Raw genomic sequence first — 18,946 nt, forward strand, 5'->3', positions numbered from 1 at the left:
GCCCCAACTGGGGCCAGGGATTGAGCCTGCAACCCAGGTATGTGCCCTTGACTGGAATCAAACCCTCAACCCTTCAGTCCACAGGCCAATGCTCTAACCACTGAGCAACCGGCTAGGGCTTTTGAAGGTTTTAAACTGTTGCCATACACACTCCCTGGTGCTTTGAAACTTCAGGAGAATATTATCGTAGTTGCTCTTTCAATCATCTTATTTAACATCTTGTTTTTGCATGATTGGCGAGTCTGGTTGAGAGAAGTTCAGGACTGAAACAGCACAAGTGTTGAAGGTCATGATCAAGGTTCATTGCCAGAGCTGTTGGAGAGAGCTTTTACAGACCTTAGTTCTAGCCTTCTCTTTTATGACCACAGTTTAAAGTAAATTATGGGTGCCTAGAAGCAAAGCAATAAAAAATGTAGCCATTTTTTAAACTTCTTTCAGATAAATGCTGTAAGTTAATTTTTTTCATTTCCTAAAAAGTTTCCAATCTTGACATTCTCTGGGCATATGTACAAAAAAGACAGAATACAAACAGTAAAACTGAACAAAGCCAACCAAACGAAACTCCCTGGTCATAAACCCCTCGCTCCCACTTCATCACTGTAATCAAGTACATGTTGAAAGGAACAGATGAGGCTAACACTGAGCTTAAATTATTAAACAATTTTTAAAAATCAACTGGAGCCCTAGCTAGTTTGGCTCAGTGGATAGAGCATCAGCCCATGGACTGAAGGGTCCCGGGTTCGATTCTGGTCAAGGGCACATGCCCAGGTTTCGGGCTCAATCCCCAGTAGGGGGCGTGTAGGAGGTGGCTGATCAATGATTCTCATAGATGTTTCTATCTCTCCCTCTCTGAAATCAGTAAAAATATATTTTTTTAAATCAACTGGAACAACAAATAGAAACAGCCCTTCACCACGACTTTCCTGTTGGCCAAAACTCTCGTTTCAGGTTTAAGTCTAAAAAGATTGTTACCTAATATTAGAAGTTCTCATATTTTTTTTAATATATTTTATTGATTTTTTTACAGAGAGGAAGAGAGAGGGATAGAGAGTTAGAAACATCGATGAGAGAGAAACATTGATCAGCTGCCTCTTGCACACCCCCTACTGGGGATGTGCCTGAAACCAAGGTACATGCCCTTGACCAGAATCGAACCTGGGACCCTTGAGTCCGCAAGCCGACGCTCTATCCACTGAGCCAAACCGGTTTCGGCAGAAGTTCTCATATTGATGAGAGGGAAAAGTCCTTCCAAGTTAACCTCGGCAAACTGCGGCTCGCGAGCCACATGCGGCTCTTTGGCCTCTTGAGTGTGGCTCTTCCGCAAAATACCACGGCCTGGGCGAGTCTATTTTGAAGAAGTGGCTTTAGAAGAAGTTTAAGTTTAAAAAATTTGGCTCTCAAAAGAAATTTCAATCGTTGTACTGTTGATATCTGGCTCTGTCGACTAATGAGTTTGCCGACCACTGGTCTAGACCAACATATTTGAACTCTTCCTCTTTTTAATTTTTTTAAATGACTATTACGATGTTAACTGACAAACTGAATATTTTTCTTGAGGATTAAAAACAAAACAAGCATAACTGATTGTTAGTGTGTTGCTGGTAAGTTTTAAAGTACATGGAACCATTTTGCTTCATAATGAGACATCACTGAACAAACATTGATTACCTCTAGATGGTGTTCAGGAAGTGGCTTACATTCACTCAAACCAGAATGTGATTGGATCAAGCAAAGCTGAAAATCACATGAGCCGATGGGCAGCACGTGATGTATTTGAATTGAAGCAGTTTTCCCAGCTTCCTGCGAACATAGCTGTTTGCACGTCTAAGGTAAGAAGCATAGAGCATAATGTCATCTTCAGTTTTTATCTCATCTTCATAGAAGTTACTCAATAAGATCTTCACTAAGCATCCCCTCAAAAGTAGCTACTGAGATTGTAAGTGATACAAATAAGTGTAAAAAACAGAACATTATTTGGGGCACGAGAGTCACTGAAGATGTTTTATAGTAAAAGACAAATCAGTATCTAAATGTCTAAAAATGTTGAGCTACTTAATTGTTTTCTTCAATAAAAGTTTGCCAAGAAATGAGGAATCTGAGGGAATCATGCAGTTAAATCAGAACCCAAACCAGATTTCCTCCAAAATTTTTCATCTAAAATGAAGACACGTAAAAACTAGGTTCATGGAATTTATTTTTTTTTTTAGTAAAAGGATTTTTAGAATGTTAAAGGTAATAAAAACTGTCTGTGGGCTCTTCTCACTTAAAATTGCTATTATATAGAAATAAAGCTTTATATAAATGTGATATTTATTTACAGATAGTCACTTTCATCAAAGGTTTTAAAAAATATTTTCTTCTTTTTGGCTTATTATCCTTTATTAATTCCTAAGAACTAAGTGTCTGAGGAGTAGTTTTTCTACCACTTTATGTGGAGTTAAAAAAAAATGTATACTTTGTAAAACAGTGGTTTGTTTCAAGTTAGCATTGCTTTTAAGAATGAAGGGGGGCAATGCCTCTGAATTGCCAAGTGATCTTCATTTATTTGTACCTCATCGGGCTCCAAAAATAATTTGGATTGTCTTAATGATAAAATCAGAATAGAAAGTGAAACTCAGGACCAAGGGAAATATAAATTAAATTGGAAGTTCAAGAGTGAGAGAAAGTTAGAATGTAGAAATATAGGACATAATGGTTTTACCCAGATATTTTTTTAAACAAATTTGATTGAGTTGCCTCGTAGACAGAACAAAGGAAGTAAACAATTTATTTAGTGTGCTCTCTACTCGTGCATTTGATCATGTGTGTGGGCAGTTTGGGTGGTCACAATGACTGAGTGCCTGACTGGCATTAATGTCTGGAGGCCAGGGATGCTAAATGGCTGTGGTGGGGAGGGGGACATCCCACTTGCCAACAATTGATTTGCCCAAAATGCCGTAACACCCTGCTGAGCAACACTGAGCTAAATGTTGTCCTTAAGGGCAGAAAAACACTAGCTCTTCTAAAGCTTTTCCCAGCATTTAATATGAAGGAATTTGTCGCCGGGATTTTAAATGAAGACCACTGAGTGACCTAGTGAACAGTCAATTGTCTTATAATATCCTTCAAGTAATGTAATAGCAGACTTTGAAATGCGGTGCTTTTAGTATTTTAATGTAATCAAAAGGCCCAATGTCAAAATACAATTCATGAGAACATTCTTTCATGACCCAAGTATGCTGCTTTTTTATATTGTCACTTGATCTAGAAATATATTGTCTCTCAACCAATACTGTAGACAGCAGTTCTACAGTCTGACTGCCTTGTAGGAGCTATCTGGGAAAGATAGGCAGAAGTATGCTGGGTTTGCCAGGCATTTGCTTTATTAGAATGAAGAGCATATTGGTATCTTTTAAATAGACAGCCACTTTTTTATTAGCTTTAAAAAAGAAAGAAAACCATTCCCTTTTCTAAAAAAACAAATTTTAATGAGAAAAGGGTAAGATAGCTTGGCAAACCTCTGTAGTAGCTGTTAATAAAATAACTGGATATTAGTTACTAGTTTATTTAAATGTTTTTCAGAGAAGGGATTTACAGGCTTATAATTTCCCAAAATGTACCTGAGAAGCAACCCCTTAGATAGGGAAGCAAGAAAAAGTCCCTTTGGAACTTTCTCAAGAAAAGTTGTAAAAATGAAAATGCTTCAAATATACTTTGCCTTTAGTGGCAGGAAATTTCTTTATCTTTGTATTAGCAATACCAATAGTTTTCAACCTTTCTCAGCACAACCTCATCAGAAACCTTGTGTCTTCACAGTGGTATTTATCATGAGGGATATTTCTTACCAGGAAACTAATTGGAGTATTTATCCCCTAGGATTTCTCATATGCCCTTTGAGACCATGTATCTCCCCTTTGACACGTAGACCAATTTAGTACATCTTTTTCAGGGAATAGAAAGAAATTTGTGGTTTCATGACTAAATCATGGTTGGTGTAAAATATTCAGGCAAGTTTTAAAACCAGTAAGCAGGGGGTCTAATCTCATGCCACCAGGGCTAGCAGGCAAGAACTCTGTGTCAACATGCTCATTTCAGTGGCTGGCTTCTTTAAATAAAAACTTGATACAGAACAAGATTCAATTCATCAGGTTTGACCTATACCATTTAATATATCAGGTTATTAATATAGCTGTACTTTAACATCTTGAAAGTTATATTACCTATATACAAAGATACTCAGGGACAATATTATAAACTTATCATTAAAAAAAGAATAATCTTACTTGATATTTGATAATCAGAATTTTTAAAACAGATAGTGATAATATACACTGAGTGGCCAGATTATTATGATCTCTGAATGCATAATAATCTGGCCACTCAGTGTATATACTATATAATAAAAGGCTAATATGCAAATTGTCCCCTCGACCAGGAGTTCGACCAGCAGGCAGGCCAGCCAACTGCCCATGTCCCCTCCCCCTGGCCAGGCTGGCTGGACCCCACCCATGCACGAATTCATGCACCGGGCTTCTAATATATATGTACGTATATACACTGAGTGGCCAGATTATTATGCGTTCAGAGATCATAATAATCTGGCCACTCAGTGTATATTTGTGATGTTTTTAGTTTTTCACCAATGTCAAAACTAAAGCTACTGTATTTTTGACATAAAAATATAACCCCTGAGACATACCTCATGTTTTTCTCCTTTTAGTTTAATTGAAAATAAGTAAATAAATAAATATAATGAGTCTCACCTTCAACCTGTTGAACTGTGCAACCTCCCAGAGGCTGGAGGAATTTTGATGGTTATCACTAGCCTGTGCATGGACTCCACTCAGAATGCCAAAGTCTGAATTCTCGCTCTCCCTCATGACCCTGGTGTGACCAGGAGGAAGTTACTACCTTCTCTGCCTCTCAATTTCCTGGTGTTTAAAATGCAAACAATTATACTTCTTACCTCCAAAGGTTTTTACGAAAACTAAATGAAGTAATACCTGTAAATACTCTGAACAGAGCCTGACACGAAAGAGCACTCAATAAATAATAAGTACAGTAAAACCTCGAAATAACGGACTAATTCGAGCGAGGGGGGAGGAGGCATCCGTTAAAGCTGAAAATCTGTTATATAATAAAGTAGGTTTTCTGAATTCATATGTTTAAAAATGACAAATTAGTTTACCTGTTTTTACTTATGCAGACATGTTTGTGTAATTAAAATTAAGTATGTATGAAAAATTTAATTCCACTGAAAAGTTTTCTATATGTATTACAGTAATTTTACTTTTCTACTGAATAGGTCTAGTAAATGTGTGAATTCATCAGTCACCTTGAAGTAAACAAATACACAAGGCTAGGGCGTGGCTTAGCTGCAGAAAGTCACACCACATGACAACAGAACCAATGATCACATTCTAAGCATTCCCCAAACATTGCTTACCAGCGGTGACTCTTGGATTTAAATATGTTGACTATAGTTGTAGGTATGTAATATTTATTTATGTTGGCGAAATTACTACAGTGTTCTTTCCAACATATGGCCAATTTGTTAAAAATAACAGTGAATTAGTAACCAAAAAAAAAAAAAATAGCCTCTTAATTTAATTTTAAGCAAATCCTGGTTAAAAGCACTTTAAAATCAAGAGGGTATTACTGTTCATATATGACATACAAGCCGGAAATTTTGTCCATTAAATCCGAAGTCTGTTAAATCGAGGTCCACAAAATCGAGGGTTTACTGTATTGTTAGTACTACCACTGGGTAAGACTGATGTCCGCTTTTAACTCCCCTGGAGGCGTTGACCCCTGAGGGAACCACAGGGAATAATCCATAAATAGTTATAAACAACTACATTTACCTATAAATAAAAGGTTGGGTGGTACTAGGAGATGTGGGGCTTTGGACTCCCTTAACAAAACCGCAAGAATGTTTGCCATGGCCTGTGTGGTCCGTGGGTTGGAGCATTGTCCCCGTACGCTAAGAGGTGGTGGGTTCAATACCTGTCAGGGCACATACCCAGGCTGTGGGTTCAGCCCCTGGTCCATTCATGTTTCTCTCCCTCCCCCCTTCTCTAAAATCAATTTTAAAAATGATTAAAACAAACAAAACTTAATAATGTTCATGGTAGAATATTTTTCCAAAATGTTATATGTGACTATTAAGTTTTTGCTTATGGAAATAGAAAGCCACTCAGTACTTTATAATTTATATTGATTTATTTTATAAGAGTCTATATTAGAATTAAAGTTATTAGTAGTTTTTCTCTTTAAAGCTGATAGATTTATTTTCTCTTTAGATTCATCAGTTGATGGGACAGCTTCTAATTTAAGATATTCCCATGGCTGCTGACAGACGTTCAAATGAGGGAGGCATCACTGCCCGCAGACTACGTCTGCATTATCTTTACGCATAATAATCTCGGTCCTCCTCATTGTAGTTCTTCTGGAAACTAAATACTACTTCAGTAATGTCAGGGAGATAGAATGATGGTAGTGTTGCTTTTCTCTGTACTAAAACTATTTGTAAAGACGTTTTCAGATAATATTATTTCACATAGATGAGATGTTGATGACATTTCAAAGCCATATCACAGAATTTCTACCTCAGAAAAAAATGTTTACACTCAGTGACTTCATCATATCTGGTCAGTATTACTTCAGCACCTTCAATGAGTGTATCTTTGAAACATTGGTTAGAGACATGTATCTCACTCACTGAAAGGTTTTGCAACTTGTAGTGTGGTGGTGGGTGGCAATAGTGAATTTGCAGTTTTGAAAAATAGCTATGGGAAGAAAAGAATAAGGTGAAGGGAAATGAAGCAAGGTGAAGACAAAAGAGACTCAGCCATATTGTTAGAGTTGTAAGCCTCTTGCTTTGGAAAACTCCCCAAGTCCCCAGACCTTCCACCTACAGGACAGTATCTTTCATCTGGGGCTCGCATCAAGAATCTTTAGATTACTGAGAATTCTTCTGGGTGCTTCATGTCTGTCACCAAAGTTTTATTAGAGACTTTTACATGTGTATGAAAAGATTGTGTGTGTGTGTGTGTGTGTGTGTGTGTAGGCATGTGTGTGAGGTCTGTGTGCGTGCACGTGCATCTGTAGCCAGTGCAGAGGTGTTGCCTCACTGCCTAAGGAAACAAATCCTGTTTGTTGACAGGGATCACAATATGCAAGTATTTCACTTTCCAAGGAATGCTAAGTTGAGTCTAAGTGAAAGCCTTTAACTAAACTTCACAGGAATAGACTAAACGGAAAACTTACAAAGAGGTCATGTCTACCACACGCCTAGATAAAACTCTGGTCTTTCAGAGGTTCTCAGTCCTTTTGATATAATTGTTGATAACCAAAATGACAAAAGCTAGGAATTTCAAATTCAACTATATATTAAGAAAAGGCCTAATATACTATCTTTTCCATCTATCCTTTGGTTTCTTATAGTTCATACTTTTATAAATAATTTCTATTCATAGAACACGTTTTATAGATGTCTTGAATGAAAACCTATCTCTCCTAAAATAAATTCTAATTATACCTTTGTTATAAAGTAATACAAACAATATAAAATAAAAACTCATTTTGCATTAAAATGTATTTGGATATTTTTAGAACCACTTCTGGACAGCTTTTTTAAACAGTGAGATTTCTGATGACAAGAGGAAAAACCTTTATAATTTAGGGTTAAGCTTCAAACCAAAAAAATATATATATTTTAAGTATTTGAAGGAACTGATAATACCTTTATTAGAGTTACTTCATTCTTTTAATATATGGAAGTATGTCGCACAATGTAGCTATACCTGTTTGTGATGTGGTGCCTCATTTTTTTTCAATCAACTGCATGTTTTCAACTTAAGTTTACTTAAAGTTTTCTGAAAAGAAATGTACAAAGACAGCATTCAATTAAGGATTAATCACTATGGCAACTGCGATGTGGTGCCTGAAAGGGGGAGGATGTATTCTCCCCTCAGTTTCCTGCCAGCTGTCATAGTCAACCTCTGCTGCCTGACTCCAAGCCAAAATATAGACTGTGACCGACTCTAAGAAACTATATCTGTATTTTTATAAATTGGTACAAGTATCAGACTATAAAAGAAGACTTAATCCCCTGAATTGGATGACAGACACTTGGCATTCTCGGCAGTATTTGACAGAGAAATAACGGGTCGCTTTGTAGTAAAACCTGGATTAATAGTAAACCCTTCTTTATGTTATTGCAGTGTGGTGTAAAGGAGAGAACTAAGCACGCTGTCAGCCTGGGGGCGCGGGTGGCGTGGGGGAGAGCGCCTTTTATACAACCAGTGCAGGTTTAAGCACTGTTCAGCGTACTGTAAATACGAAATACTGTGTTAGTAAGAATTCTCTTTCTTGTATTTGTATTAGATTGGCATTTTGTAGATGACTTAAAGACAGGATTTCTATGAGCTGTGGTGGATTTGATTGCAGTGTGTTTATACAGCTTTCGGAGTGAGCGAGGAGGGATGGACTGTTTACAATGAGCAGACTTTGGGGAGATACAGCATTCCATTACCCTATTTTTCAGGATAGTGAATGGCATGATGGCTTAAAGTAATTGTTCACAAATGACTGGTTTATGGAGTAGTCCAGTAAGTATGGTTTATGGTTTCAGCATGTAATGGAATTAACTCTTACTGGGTGGGATTTTTTTATGGTTTTATCATTTTCCTTTCTATAGCTAGATGTGGATTTTATGGTGTTTGTATCAGAAAATCATTCTTTCAAATAATTTAGTAAAGATCAAGGTTTTTAAAATTGTGGGTGTGTATACAGGGTGGGGGAAAAGTAAGTTTACAGTTGTTCGTATGGAAAATAATACAATAATTAGTAAGTAATAATATAAGAATAAAGTCTGTGTTTTGCACACTCACAACTGTAAACCCACTTTTGCCCCACTCTGTATGTACAAAATTATGTGACTAGTGTTGGCTTAAAAAAACGGCTCTTGTGTTTTTATCTTTAGGACTAGGGTTAATCCAGAAAGATGTTTTATCATTTGTGAAGAGCACTTATTCCTCGTCAGAGGGAGGAGAATCTGGTGTTAATGATCAACATGTACACCTATCCCCCCCCCCCCAGCTGGTGGCAATGTTATGCCCAGAGTTCAGGGTCCCCAATAATCAACCACCAGGGAGCCTTTTCTCCGATGCAAAAGCAAAGAGTCTTTATTCAAACCCGGGTTTGGCTCCCAGCCTCCTCCTGACGCAGCAGTGGGGCAAGAGAGAGAACCCTGGGGGAGCGGTAGTTTATAAAGGGTTGGTCATTTGGGTGGGCTTAGGGAAGTGACGTGGGTTACAGAGATTGCCTAATTTGGACTGAGTCTACTTCTCTACATTCCTATTGGCAGGTTTATGCAACTGTTACATTCTCGCGGTTTTCTAAGAAAAAGGAGTCATATACATAGTTACACAGGATGGAGGGTACAGTACATTTTGTGCTGGCCTGCTCTGCCCTTTCAGCATGAGAAGCTGCGGCATCCTTCCTCGCAGTGATGTTACCAGAATTGGTGGAGTAATGTGACTGATGTGTTCATAACACATTCAACTCTTTTAAAGAAAAGCATTAAAAGTACTCATAATAAAACACATTTTATTGTTGTAATTATGATTATTGTTTATCAGCAGAGGTGATGAGTGGAATTTCCTCTGTTATTCTCTACAATGACCGGTTATTACTTTTGTTTTTAATAGTACCAACAATAGAGTATGTTAGAATACCACAAACGATAGCTAGCCCAGTCCTCTAATTTTATAGATGAAGGACCTGCCTTGATTTGTCATGAAGAATACTGTAGGAAAACATTGTCTTTGAAAGGAATCATACAGTAGTTTGGCAATGGACTGGACTGACAACAATAGTCTTTGCTTATTAGGAAATAGTTTAATTCTAACTCCTGTAGCTGGTCATCTTTCCAGTTGCATAGAAGATAGATATGGCCTCTTTGAACAATTTCTCTGTTTAGAATAGCCGGGAGATTCTAAAGAGTTAAAAAATATTATTTCTTCAAATAATGCCTTCTAAGTAACAATAAAAAAGCTTAGAGATATAAGGCCTCATTGAACTCTGATTGGCTCCACCTGGTGATTTAAAGCACACTAAGTACTTAGCCCTTTTCAAATTATATTTCTCCCTCTTTGAAAACCAAGGTGTCAATTGGACATGGACACTTAATGGAAACACCTATGCCTCTGTCATCTGGAAACGCTGCCTCCACACATATGAATTCAGAATTTTTATAGGACAAATAGAGCAAAATTATAAGGTTAGGGAATCATAGTGTTTTAGAATTTGTAGGATTCCTGGAGACGAATGCAACATCTTATTTTACTGATTTTTAAAAATAAGAGGGTAAGTGGCTTCCACTAGGCTCAACAGTGGCAGTTAACTTAAATCTCTAGAGTATCAATCCTTATTTACTTTTTACTTTGGTTACTATTTTGTTTGGGAGGTTTTACTTTTGTTTTTTTACTCCATTTTACTTTTCCAATATGACAAATCAGTCTAGTTTTTCAAGATAACTTGCCTGTGAAATTAACAATTTAACTATTAAACACACAAACAAAAAAATCCAGTGTACAGATCGTCAAACCTCAGAGGGAAGGCAGGGGAGGGTAGTAGGGGTGGGTAAGAGATCAACTAAAGGACTTGTATGCATGCATATAAGCATAACCAATGGACACAGACAGTAGGGGGTGAGGGCATGTGCTGCGGGCTGGGAGCGGCCAGGGAGAGGTCAGTGTGTGTGGGGGGGGGGGGCGGGGGGAGGAGAACATATGTAATACTTTCAACAATAAGGAATTTAAAATTTTTTAAAAATCAGGTGTACTGAGTGCATCCTTTCCTTTAAAAAAGTATTTTAGGTAATTACAACTCTATCTGTGGGGACATCTGTGATACTCTCAACAATAAAGATACATTTTTAAAAAGCTCTATCTGAACTCGAGAGATATAGGAAGATCACTGGCAGTATCTACTCCGCCAAAGATACTTTGGCAAAGCATAATGATTTTACTTTTTCCTCTTTACTTGTGCATTTTCTCTACAGGAATAGCCTTCTTTTCTAGCCTCCCAAATCTCCAGTCCTCCTCTGCCTGTCAGGACCTCCCTCAGGTGCGGCATCTCTTCCACAAAGCCTGCCCCGGAGCTGGAAGTAAGCTCTCTTTACTCTTACACTTTTTCTGTTCACCCAAGAGTACTTTAAGTGGCCTGTTATTCTGAAGTATGGATTTCCAAGTTTTTATTATAGTTCTTTAAGAACACATTTTCTCTTCTTTTCTAATAAACTTTGATCTTTGAAAGAGCAAGATATAGCTTTAATTCACTTTTGATGACCCTAGAGACCTAAAATAGTGTCTTGCATATAACTGATACTTTTAAAATACACTTATAGGTTTTCGGTTGTTTTTAGGATAAAATGGGCCTCACAACTATATTCTGAGAATTTTTAAGTGGTTTAAACTATCTTTTCCAGGAATAACTTTCATAGTTTTCCTGGAAATTCTCTTGAGATAACTTGACATTGTTCAGGTCTACCACTGAATATATTTATCAGCAGGGGAAACAGCCCCTCTTATCTGAATGAGAAGTGCTCTCAGGTTTGCCTGGCATTCGTGTCTGCACTCCAGCCAGATCATCTGTCTGCTCCTTCATCCCAGGTGAATCCAAGTCAAGTTCCACTTCCTCCATGAAGCCTCAGTCTTGCTCACTCTATTCCAGACTCTTTTGTACCAGTCATCACTGTAGACATGGTGGCACTCCATTCTGTTCCTTACCTCGTGTGTTTGCTCTCTCTTCAGGCTGCTGAAGGACCAGGCCATGGAGTACATGTCTATAAACACCACCACTTGGCAGTCGGCAGCACAGACTAGGAGTTCAGCAAATGTTTATTGTTGGTCATTCCCACACAGAGGTCGACCTAGGCCAGTGATGGCGAACCTATGACACACGTGTCAGTAGCCATTTCTGATGACACGCGGCCGCTGAGGCGGCCGCATGCTGAGGATGAAACATTTGCTGCTCCTGAGGATGAAACATTTGCGAAATAATGTTTTTCCTCAAAGTGACACACTACCCTAGTTATGCTCAGTTTTTTGGCGAAGTTTGACACACCAAGCTCAAAAGGTTGCCCATCACTGCCCTAGGCAGATCCCCACAGCCATTTTCACCATAAGAAGGGGAAAGGCACTGGTGTGCTCCCAGGGAGAGTGCCCTGGGGCCTCAGGCCCGAGGGCTTTTAAGGGTGAGGATTTTAGGGAAGGTCCTAGGGGAGGATCTCAGTAACATATGCCTCAGCTTTCCAGGTGATTGGCCAGCACCAGGAGGTCATTAGGCAAGGCAGCTAGTCCTGAGGTCAGCTGTGACATCGTTTGTCTGGTTTTACTGCTTTCCTGGTCCTAAAACACAACTGAGGCCTAGATGTATTTGATGCACGTCAGAACCTCATTGTCATGGGGGCTTAATGCTTAAGGGCTATTCGCCAGCCCTTTATTCATTCCCCTCTAAGGGGGTCTAACCTGCATGACTAGCAAGATACCAGGGGAGGAAAGGTGAGAGGAGGGTCCGAACTGCATGGCCAGCGATCTGAAAGGCCAGGGGGTCTACACCACACGACCAGCGATCTGAAAGGCCAGGGGGTCTACACCACATGGCCAGCGATCTGAAAGGCCAGGGGGTCTACACCACACGACCAGCGATCTGAAAGGCCAGGGGGTCTACACCACACGACCAGCGATCTGAAAGGCCAGGGGGTCTACACCACACGACCAGCGATCTGAAAGGCCAGGGGATCTAAACCACATGACCGGCAATATGCTGTGGGGGGAAAGGTCACCCTTGAAGTGAGGTCCTGTGTTCCCAGTTTTGCCTGTTGCTAGGCACCCAGGCCTTTTCACCCTGGTGACCTTCTGTACCTGGCCCATTGTCCTTGCTCTAAATAAAAGACAGCTGGATTATCATATCTACTTCTGCATTCAATCTGTGGTTACAACGTCGTTTTGGTTGGAGCATATGAAGAAAACCAGTCTCATACAGATATGCAGAAGCCATCAGAATATTTTAATAGCCTTCTCAGACAATTCTTTTCTGATACTATATCAAAATTCAAGGTTAACGTCATGTAAAATATGAAACTATAAAAAGGGGTCACATGCTAAATCTGACAAGCTCAGGGAGGCCTGCATGGCAGCCCTACAAACTTAGAGACCTGGGATGGTCTGAAGTTAAAACCTCCCAACTAAAAGTGAGTCATGGCGGGTAGCCATGTCACAGGGTGGTATTTTTTTCCTAACACACACACATCCCCTACCCTTAACTGAGCCTGTCTGTGGTCTTTTTTTTTTTTTTTTCATCTACAATAACATACTTTTGGCATATTAAAGAAATTTCCCCTTTTCTGGACCCCTAGAAGTACAACCATTGCACAGAGCAGAGACCATAAATCCCATTGTTACTGTTATCATCTTAATTGTTGACTATTAACTATCTAGCCTATACCCACCAATGCAAAAGAAGTATGTCTATCACAGTGGTCGGCAAACTCATTAGTCAACAGAGTGGCAAACCGCGACTTTTGAGCTGCATGTGGCTCGCGAGCCACAGTTTGCCAACCACTGGTCTATCATTTTACTTTTTTATATAATCCCAGAGATTTGCCTACTTTGCTTCCTCCCACCTCCCTATCTACCACCAATGGCCTTACTTATGCCTCCTCCTTTAATTGTAATGTATACAATAAGGTGCATAACTGCTATTCTCTGGAGCATTTCCCAATCTGGTGAGATTTTGCTTTGTGGCAATTGTCATGAGTTTGTCTCATATAAATTAAAAATATTCTTATAGGTTTAGATATTTCTTACATTGACATCAGTACATATTTTATATTGTTAAAATTAAAATTCATTGGTATATCTTAACAGAATCCCCCCTACATAATTTTGTAACATTCACTGATCACTTGAAAAATATTGATGAACTGAGTTATATAGATCTTCAAAATGTTGACATTCAATTATGCAACATTGTAAAATCATATGAATTGTTAACAATACCAGTTGCCTCACAAAACTCTGTGGGGAGGGTGTCATGGTCATGGTGGCAAACTAAGTTTTTCAATGCTTTAATTTTCACTTGAAAGCATGAATTTTATCACTGGCAACGAGTACTGTCTCTTGTTTTCCTTGAAGCCACATACTCCATAAGCTCATTTTAAAGAACATATCTATTAAGTATACAAATAAATAACCATAATTTTGTGGTAGGCAGTTAGACAGACGTGAGCAGAGCAAGGACAATGGGCCAGGTACAGAAGGTCACCGGGTGAAAAGGCCTGGGTGCCTAGCAACAGGCAAAGCTGGGAACACAGGACCTCACTTCAAGGGTGACCTTTCCCCCCACAGCATATTGCTGGTCATGTGGTTTAGATCCCCTGGCCTTTCAGATCGCTGGTCGTGTGGTGTAGACCCCCTGGCCTTTCAGATCGCTGGCCATGCAGTTCGGACCCTCCTCTCACCTTTCCTCCCCTGGTATCTTGCTAGTCATGCAGGTTAGACCCCCTTAGAGGGGAATGAATAAAGGACTGGCGAATAGCCCTTAAGCATTAAGCCCCCATGACAATGAGGTTCTGACCTGCATCAAATACATCTAGGCCTCAGTTGTGTTTTAGGACCAGGAAAGCAGTAAAACCAGACAAACGATGTCACAGCTGACCTCAGGACTAGCTGCCTTGCCTAATGACCTCCTGGTGCTGGCCAATCAGTGGAGGCCATGACCCTGAAAGGACACACCGGGAAAGCTGAGGCATATGTTACTGAGATCCTCCCCTAGGACCTCCCCTAAAATCCTCACCCTTAAAAGCCCTCGGGCCTGAGGCCCCAGGGCACTCTCCCTGGGAGCACACCAGTGCCTTTCCCCTTCCTGTAGTGAAAATGGCTGTGGGGATCTGCCTAGGGCAGTGATGGGCAACCTTTTGAGCTTGGGGTGTCAAACTTCGCCAAAAAACTGAGCATAACTAGGGTAGTGTGTCACTTTGAGGAAAAACATTATTTCGCAAATGTTTCATCCTCAGGAGCAGCAAATGTTTCATCCTCGGCATGCAAAAAGTAAAACATAGCCACTCTTTTCTCTCGTTTTTTGTTTGCTTTGGATAATATGAAATTTTTTGTTGTTATTAAAGTTATTTAGGCCCTGGCTGGGTGGCTCAGTTAGTTGGAGCATTGTCCCTACCAAAAGGTTGTGGGTTCAGTTCCTATTCAGGGCACATATTAGGTTGAGGTTTGAGCCTAGTTGGGGTGTATATGGGCAGCAACTGATTGATGTTTCTTACATCGATGGTTTTTTTCCTCTCTCCCTTCCTCTCTTTTTAAAATCAAGTTAACATGTAATTTACTCTTTTTAAAACTGATTTTAGAGAGAAAGGAAAGGAGAGGGAGGGGGAGAGAGAGAGGAAGACAGAGAGAGAGACAGAGAGGGAGAGAGAGAGAGAGAGAGAGAGAGAGAGAGAGAGAGAGAGAGAGAGAGAGAGAGAGAGAGAAAAGCATCAATGTAAGAGCAAAACATGGATCGGCTGCCTGCTGCATGCCCCTACCAGGGACTGAGCCCACAACCCAGGCATGTGTCCTGACTGGATATTGAACCAGCAACCTATTGGTGCATGGAACGCCACTCAACCAACTGAACCACACCAGCCAGGGCCTGACCTGTTATTTTTAATGAATTAATAAATATTATAAGTTTTCAATAGCTATAACCCACATAAACAAAAGAACTTGGGAGTCCTCAATTAATTTTTATAGTATAAGGTGTTCTAAGACCTGAAGGGACCAGAGTTTTTCCACCCCAAAATGTGCCTTTTAGGTTGTTGATTTTAAGCTGGTTATTAAGAAACAAAAGACTCAGAAAGAACCTCTGACCCTCCCCCTTCTTGCCTAAAGGTAATTCAGATAGAACAACCTGCTTCAGGAACAGTCTTCGTAGCACATTTCCTTGGCCTGTTTGAATCAAGTGTGGAAGACTATAAGGATCCGAGCAAAAGCCTTCTCTGCCCGTTCTTTCTGGGTGGCCCGGCAAGAATTGTTTGCCAGATGCTTGCTCTTTCCCCTCTACCGGTGAAGTGCCTACTTCCCCATTGAAATCCCAGGCCCTTGCCCAGCTTCTTCTTTGTCAAAATGGCACATAAACAAACCGTAACTGCCCAGTGCGTCTTTGAGTCTCATATCTTATGGCACCCCCAAATGTATATCCGTAAAGTAAATTTTAGTCAAGTTCTCCTGTTTATCTGTCTCTGTTCATTTATTAGTCCAGCTAGAAGAACTTAGAAGGTGGGAGGAAAGTTTTGGGGTTCTCTTGCACCCCCACAGACCAAAAAATTTCAGAACTCTATGAGGAGAGTCATGTCCCAATGCGTCCAATGGGCCTTTCTCTCCTGTGTGACCCAAGAAAACATATCAGAATAAGAAGAGTGAAATGATGTGGTTATAGGGGATCATTCAGGTGTAAGTACTTTATTATTTTAATAATCCGTATCCTATCTCACAGCTATTTGCAATATCTCAGAGTCATTTGTGGCATGTTGCTTGAAATGTTCTTTAGCTGCTAGAGAACCATTGGTGGCCTAGTGACCAAGTCAGCCTACACTTACTCTATCTGGGGCCACGGAGGAGGGGAATGAGGAGCTTGGATCCTCGTGGGAAGTGCCAGCCACTGGGAAGGCAAGCAGGCGCGGGTGCAGCCAAGAAAGGCTTTTTAACTTTTTTCCCATCGGCACCACCCTTCTGTGATCTTGTCATATAACAAGTATTATATATATATATATATATATATATATATATATATATATATATATATATATATATATAAGAGCCTAAGTGACCGTTACAATGGAACTACTGGAATGACCAGAATGACACGCACTGACCACCAGGGGGCAGACGCTCAACGCAGGAGCTGCCCCCAGCCTGCAGGCCCCGATCGCCTATGGGGCCTGCCGGCCAACCTCCCAGTCCCTCCCCTGGGCTGGCAGGTCCCGATCGCCCAGTCAGGGCCGTGCCCCAGGCTAGGATGGGGAGCCAGGGGTGGGTGGTGGCGGACACAGGCAGCGAGGGAAGGAGGAAGCGGGGAGGCAGGGAACCTGACCAACCCTAATCCCGGTCAGGCCTAGGGACCCCACCCATGCACGAATTTTGTGCACCAGGTCTCTAGTCCTATATAATAAAAGGCTAATATGTAAATAGACCGAACAGTGGAACAAACGGAACAACTGAACAAACGGTCACTATGACATGCGCTGACCACCAGGGGGCATGTGAAGAACATGGCGGGAGTTGGCCGCAGCAGGATGGTGTAGCAGGTGAACAGGGGTGCCAGACCAAGGCGGGGGGCCAGTTGCTGTCATTGGGGCGAGCCTTTGGGGGTTACTGAAAATTCTTTGCTCCCATGTGCCACAGTCCCGCCCAGCACTCGCACCTGCTGCCGGCCCCGCTCGCACCCACAGCCAGCGCTGGAGCCACCGCTCACATCTTTTGCCGGTGCCCAGTGCCAGTCCCAATCCCTCGGTGCCATCAGTGGGTGTGAGCAGCAGCTGCCGGCCCTGATTGCCACTGAGGGCTTCTCGACCTCCCCCTACTCCTGAGGGGCGATCGGGGCAGCAGCCACCACTCGCACCTGCTGATGGCGTCGGCCCTGCTTGCACCCACTGCTGGCACCGGCCCCAATCTCTGGGCGCCATCAGAGGGTTCGAGCAGGGCCAGTGCCATCAGTGCATAGGAGCAGTGGCAGGAGCGGGGCTGCAGGCATACAGGGCACCGGGGACCACAGCAGGAAGGGCCGGGCGGGGGTGCGGAGCCTCGTGGCCCACAGTTCCTTTCAAGGTGCACGAATTGGTGCACTGGGCCCTAGTGTAGTATAAGACCTTCAAATAGTCTTTAGAGAAAAATTTACAGTAATAAAACTCAATACAAAGGTTGGAGTTGAGATCAGGGCTATAAGATGCTAAGGACCTGCCCATTACCACTTAGTGGAGATTCTTCACAGACTGCTAGAATTGTGACTTTTAAAAATGGAAGAGACAGGTGGGAGTCCTGGTCAAATCCCCTACCCTCCGGATCCCAATGGGCTCAAAAGAGAGAAAACCTCCCCTAAGGTTTACAGTAAGTGTCTGGGTAAGGCCTAGCCCCCAGTCCTCAGACAGCCCTGGTCCTTCTCTCACCTTTGTAGGAATATTAAAGGGACTTTTTTCCCTGGCTTCCTGCCTGTGGAGGACTGGAGGTATCGGTGAACCCTCCACGTTGCTCATCTGCAGGCTTTGGCGAAGGCAGCTGCCATTGGTCACCTGGTCCTTTCCCACAGGTTGACCTCTGTGGTCATGAATGGCAGTGCCTTCAGGTTAGCAGACCCCAAGGAGATGGTACTTACACATATCTGTTTACAGTGTGTCCTCCCACAGCTGTCACTCTGTTCTGTCTTTAAATAGGTAAGCTTCTTGGATGATGAGAATGGACTGTTGTGGATAAAAAGGAACCTAAGCTCAGGGCAGTCAATATACAATTGTCCTTTTGTGGCTCAGTCAGACAGCAAAGTAGTGTTAAATATAGAGGGGTGGGCAAATGTAGGTTTACAGTTATAATGCAACTAGAGGCCCAGTGCACGAAATTTGTGCATGATGGGGGGGGGGGGGGGTGGGGCTCAACCCAACCTGCACCCTCTCGCAATCTGGGACTCCTCGGTTGATGTCCAACTGCCCTGAGGGATCAGGCCTAAACTGGCAGTCGGACATCCCTCTCACAATCTGGGACCACTGGCTCCTAACGGCTTGTCTGCCTGCCTGCCTCATCACCCCTAACCGCCTCTGTCTGCCTGCCTGATTGCCCCTAACCACTCTGCCTGCCTGCCTCATCACCCCTAACCGCTCACCTGCCTGCCTGATTGCCACTACCTGCTCACCTGCCTTGCC

General features: G+C 41.6%; 1 protein-coding gene across 5 annotated transcripts in view; it reads left to right on the top strand.

The window, feature by feature from the left end:
• The window catches only part of ERCC6L2 (ERCC excision repair 6 like 2), a gene marked incomplete at its 3' end in the record, with an annotated part of 180,817 nt that overhangs the window by 145,655 nt on the left and 16,216 nt on the right, over positions 1-18,946 (top strand). For 3 of the 5 annotated variants that reach the window (XM_079790097.1, XM_079790099.1, XM_079790098.1), the window contains one exon: positions 1,675-1,829. In XM_079790097.1, coding sequence (XP_079646223.1) covers positions 1,675-1,829 — 155 coding nt within the window. Of the gene's footprint in view, positions 1-1,674; positions 1,830-9,349; positions 10,542-11,047; positions 11,153-11,798; positions 12,114-18,946 lie in introns of those variants that run through there. The other 2 variants (XR_013814485.1, XM_079790100.1) reach the window with 2 other exon arrangements.

The sequence above is a fragment of the Cnephaeus nilssonii genome, assembly GCF_951640355.1.
Source record: "Cnephaeus nilssonii genome assembly, chromosome: 14".
NCBI classification, from domain to species: Eukaryota; Metazoa; Chordata; class Mammalia; order Chiroptera; family Vespertilionidae; genus Cnephaeus; species Cnephaeus nilssonii.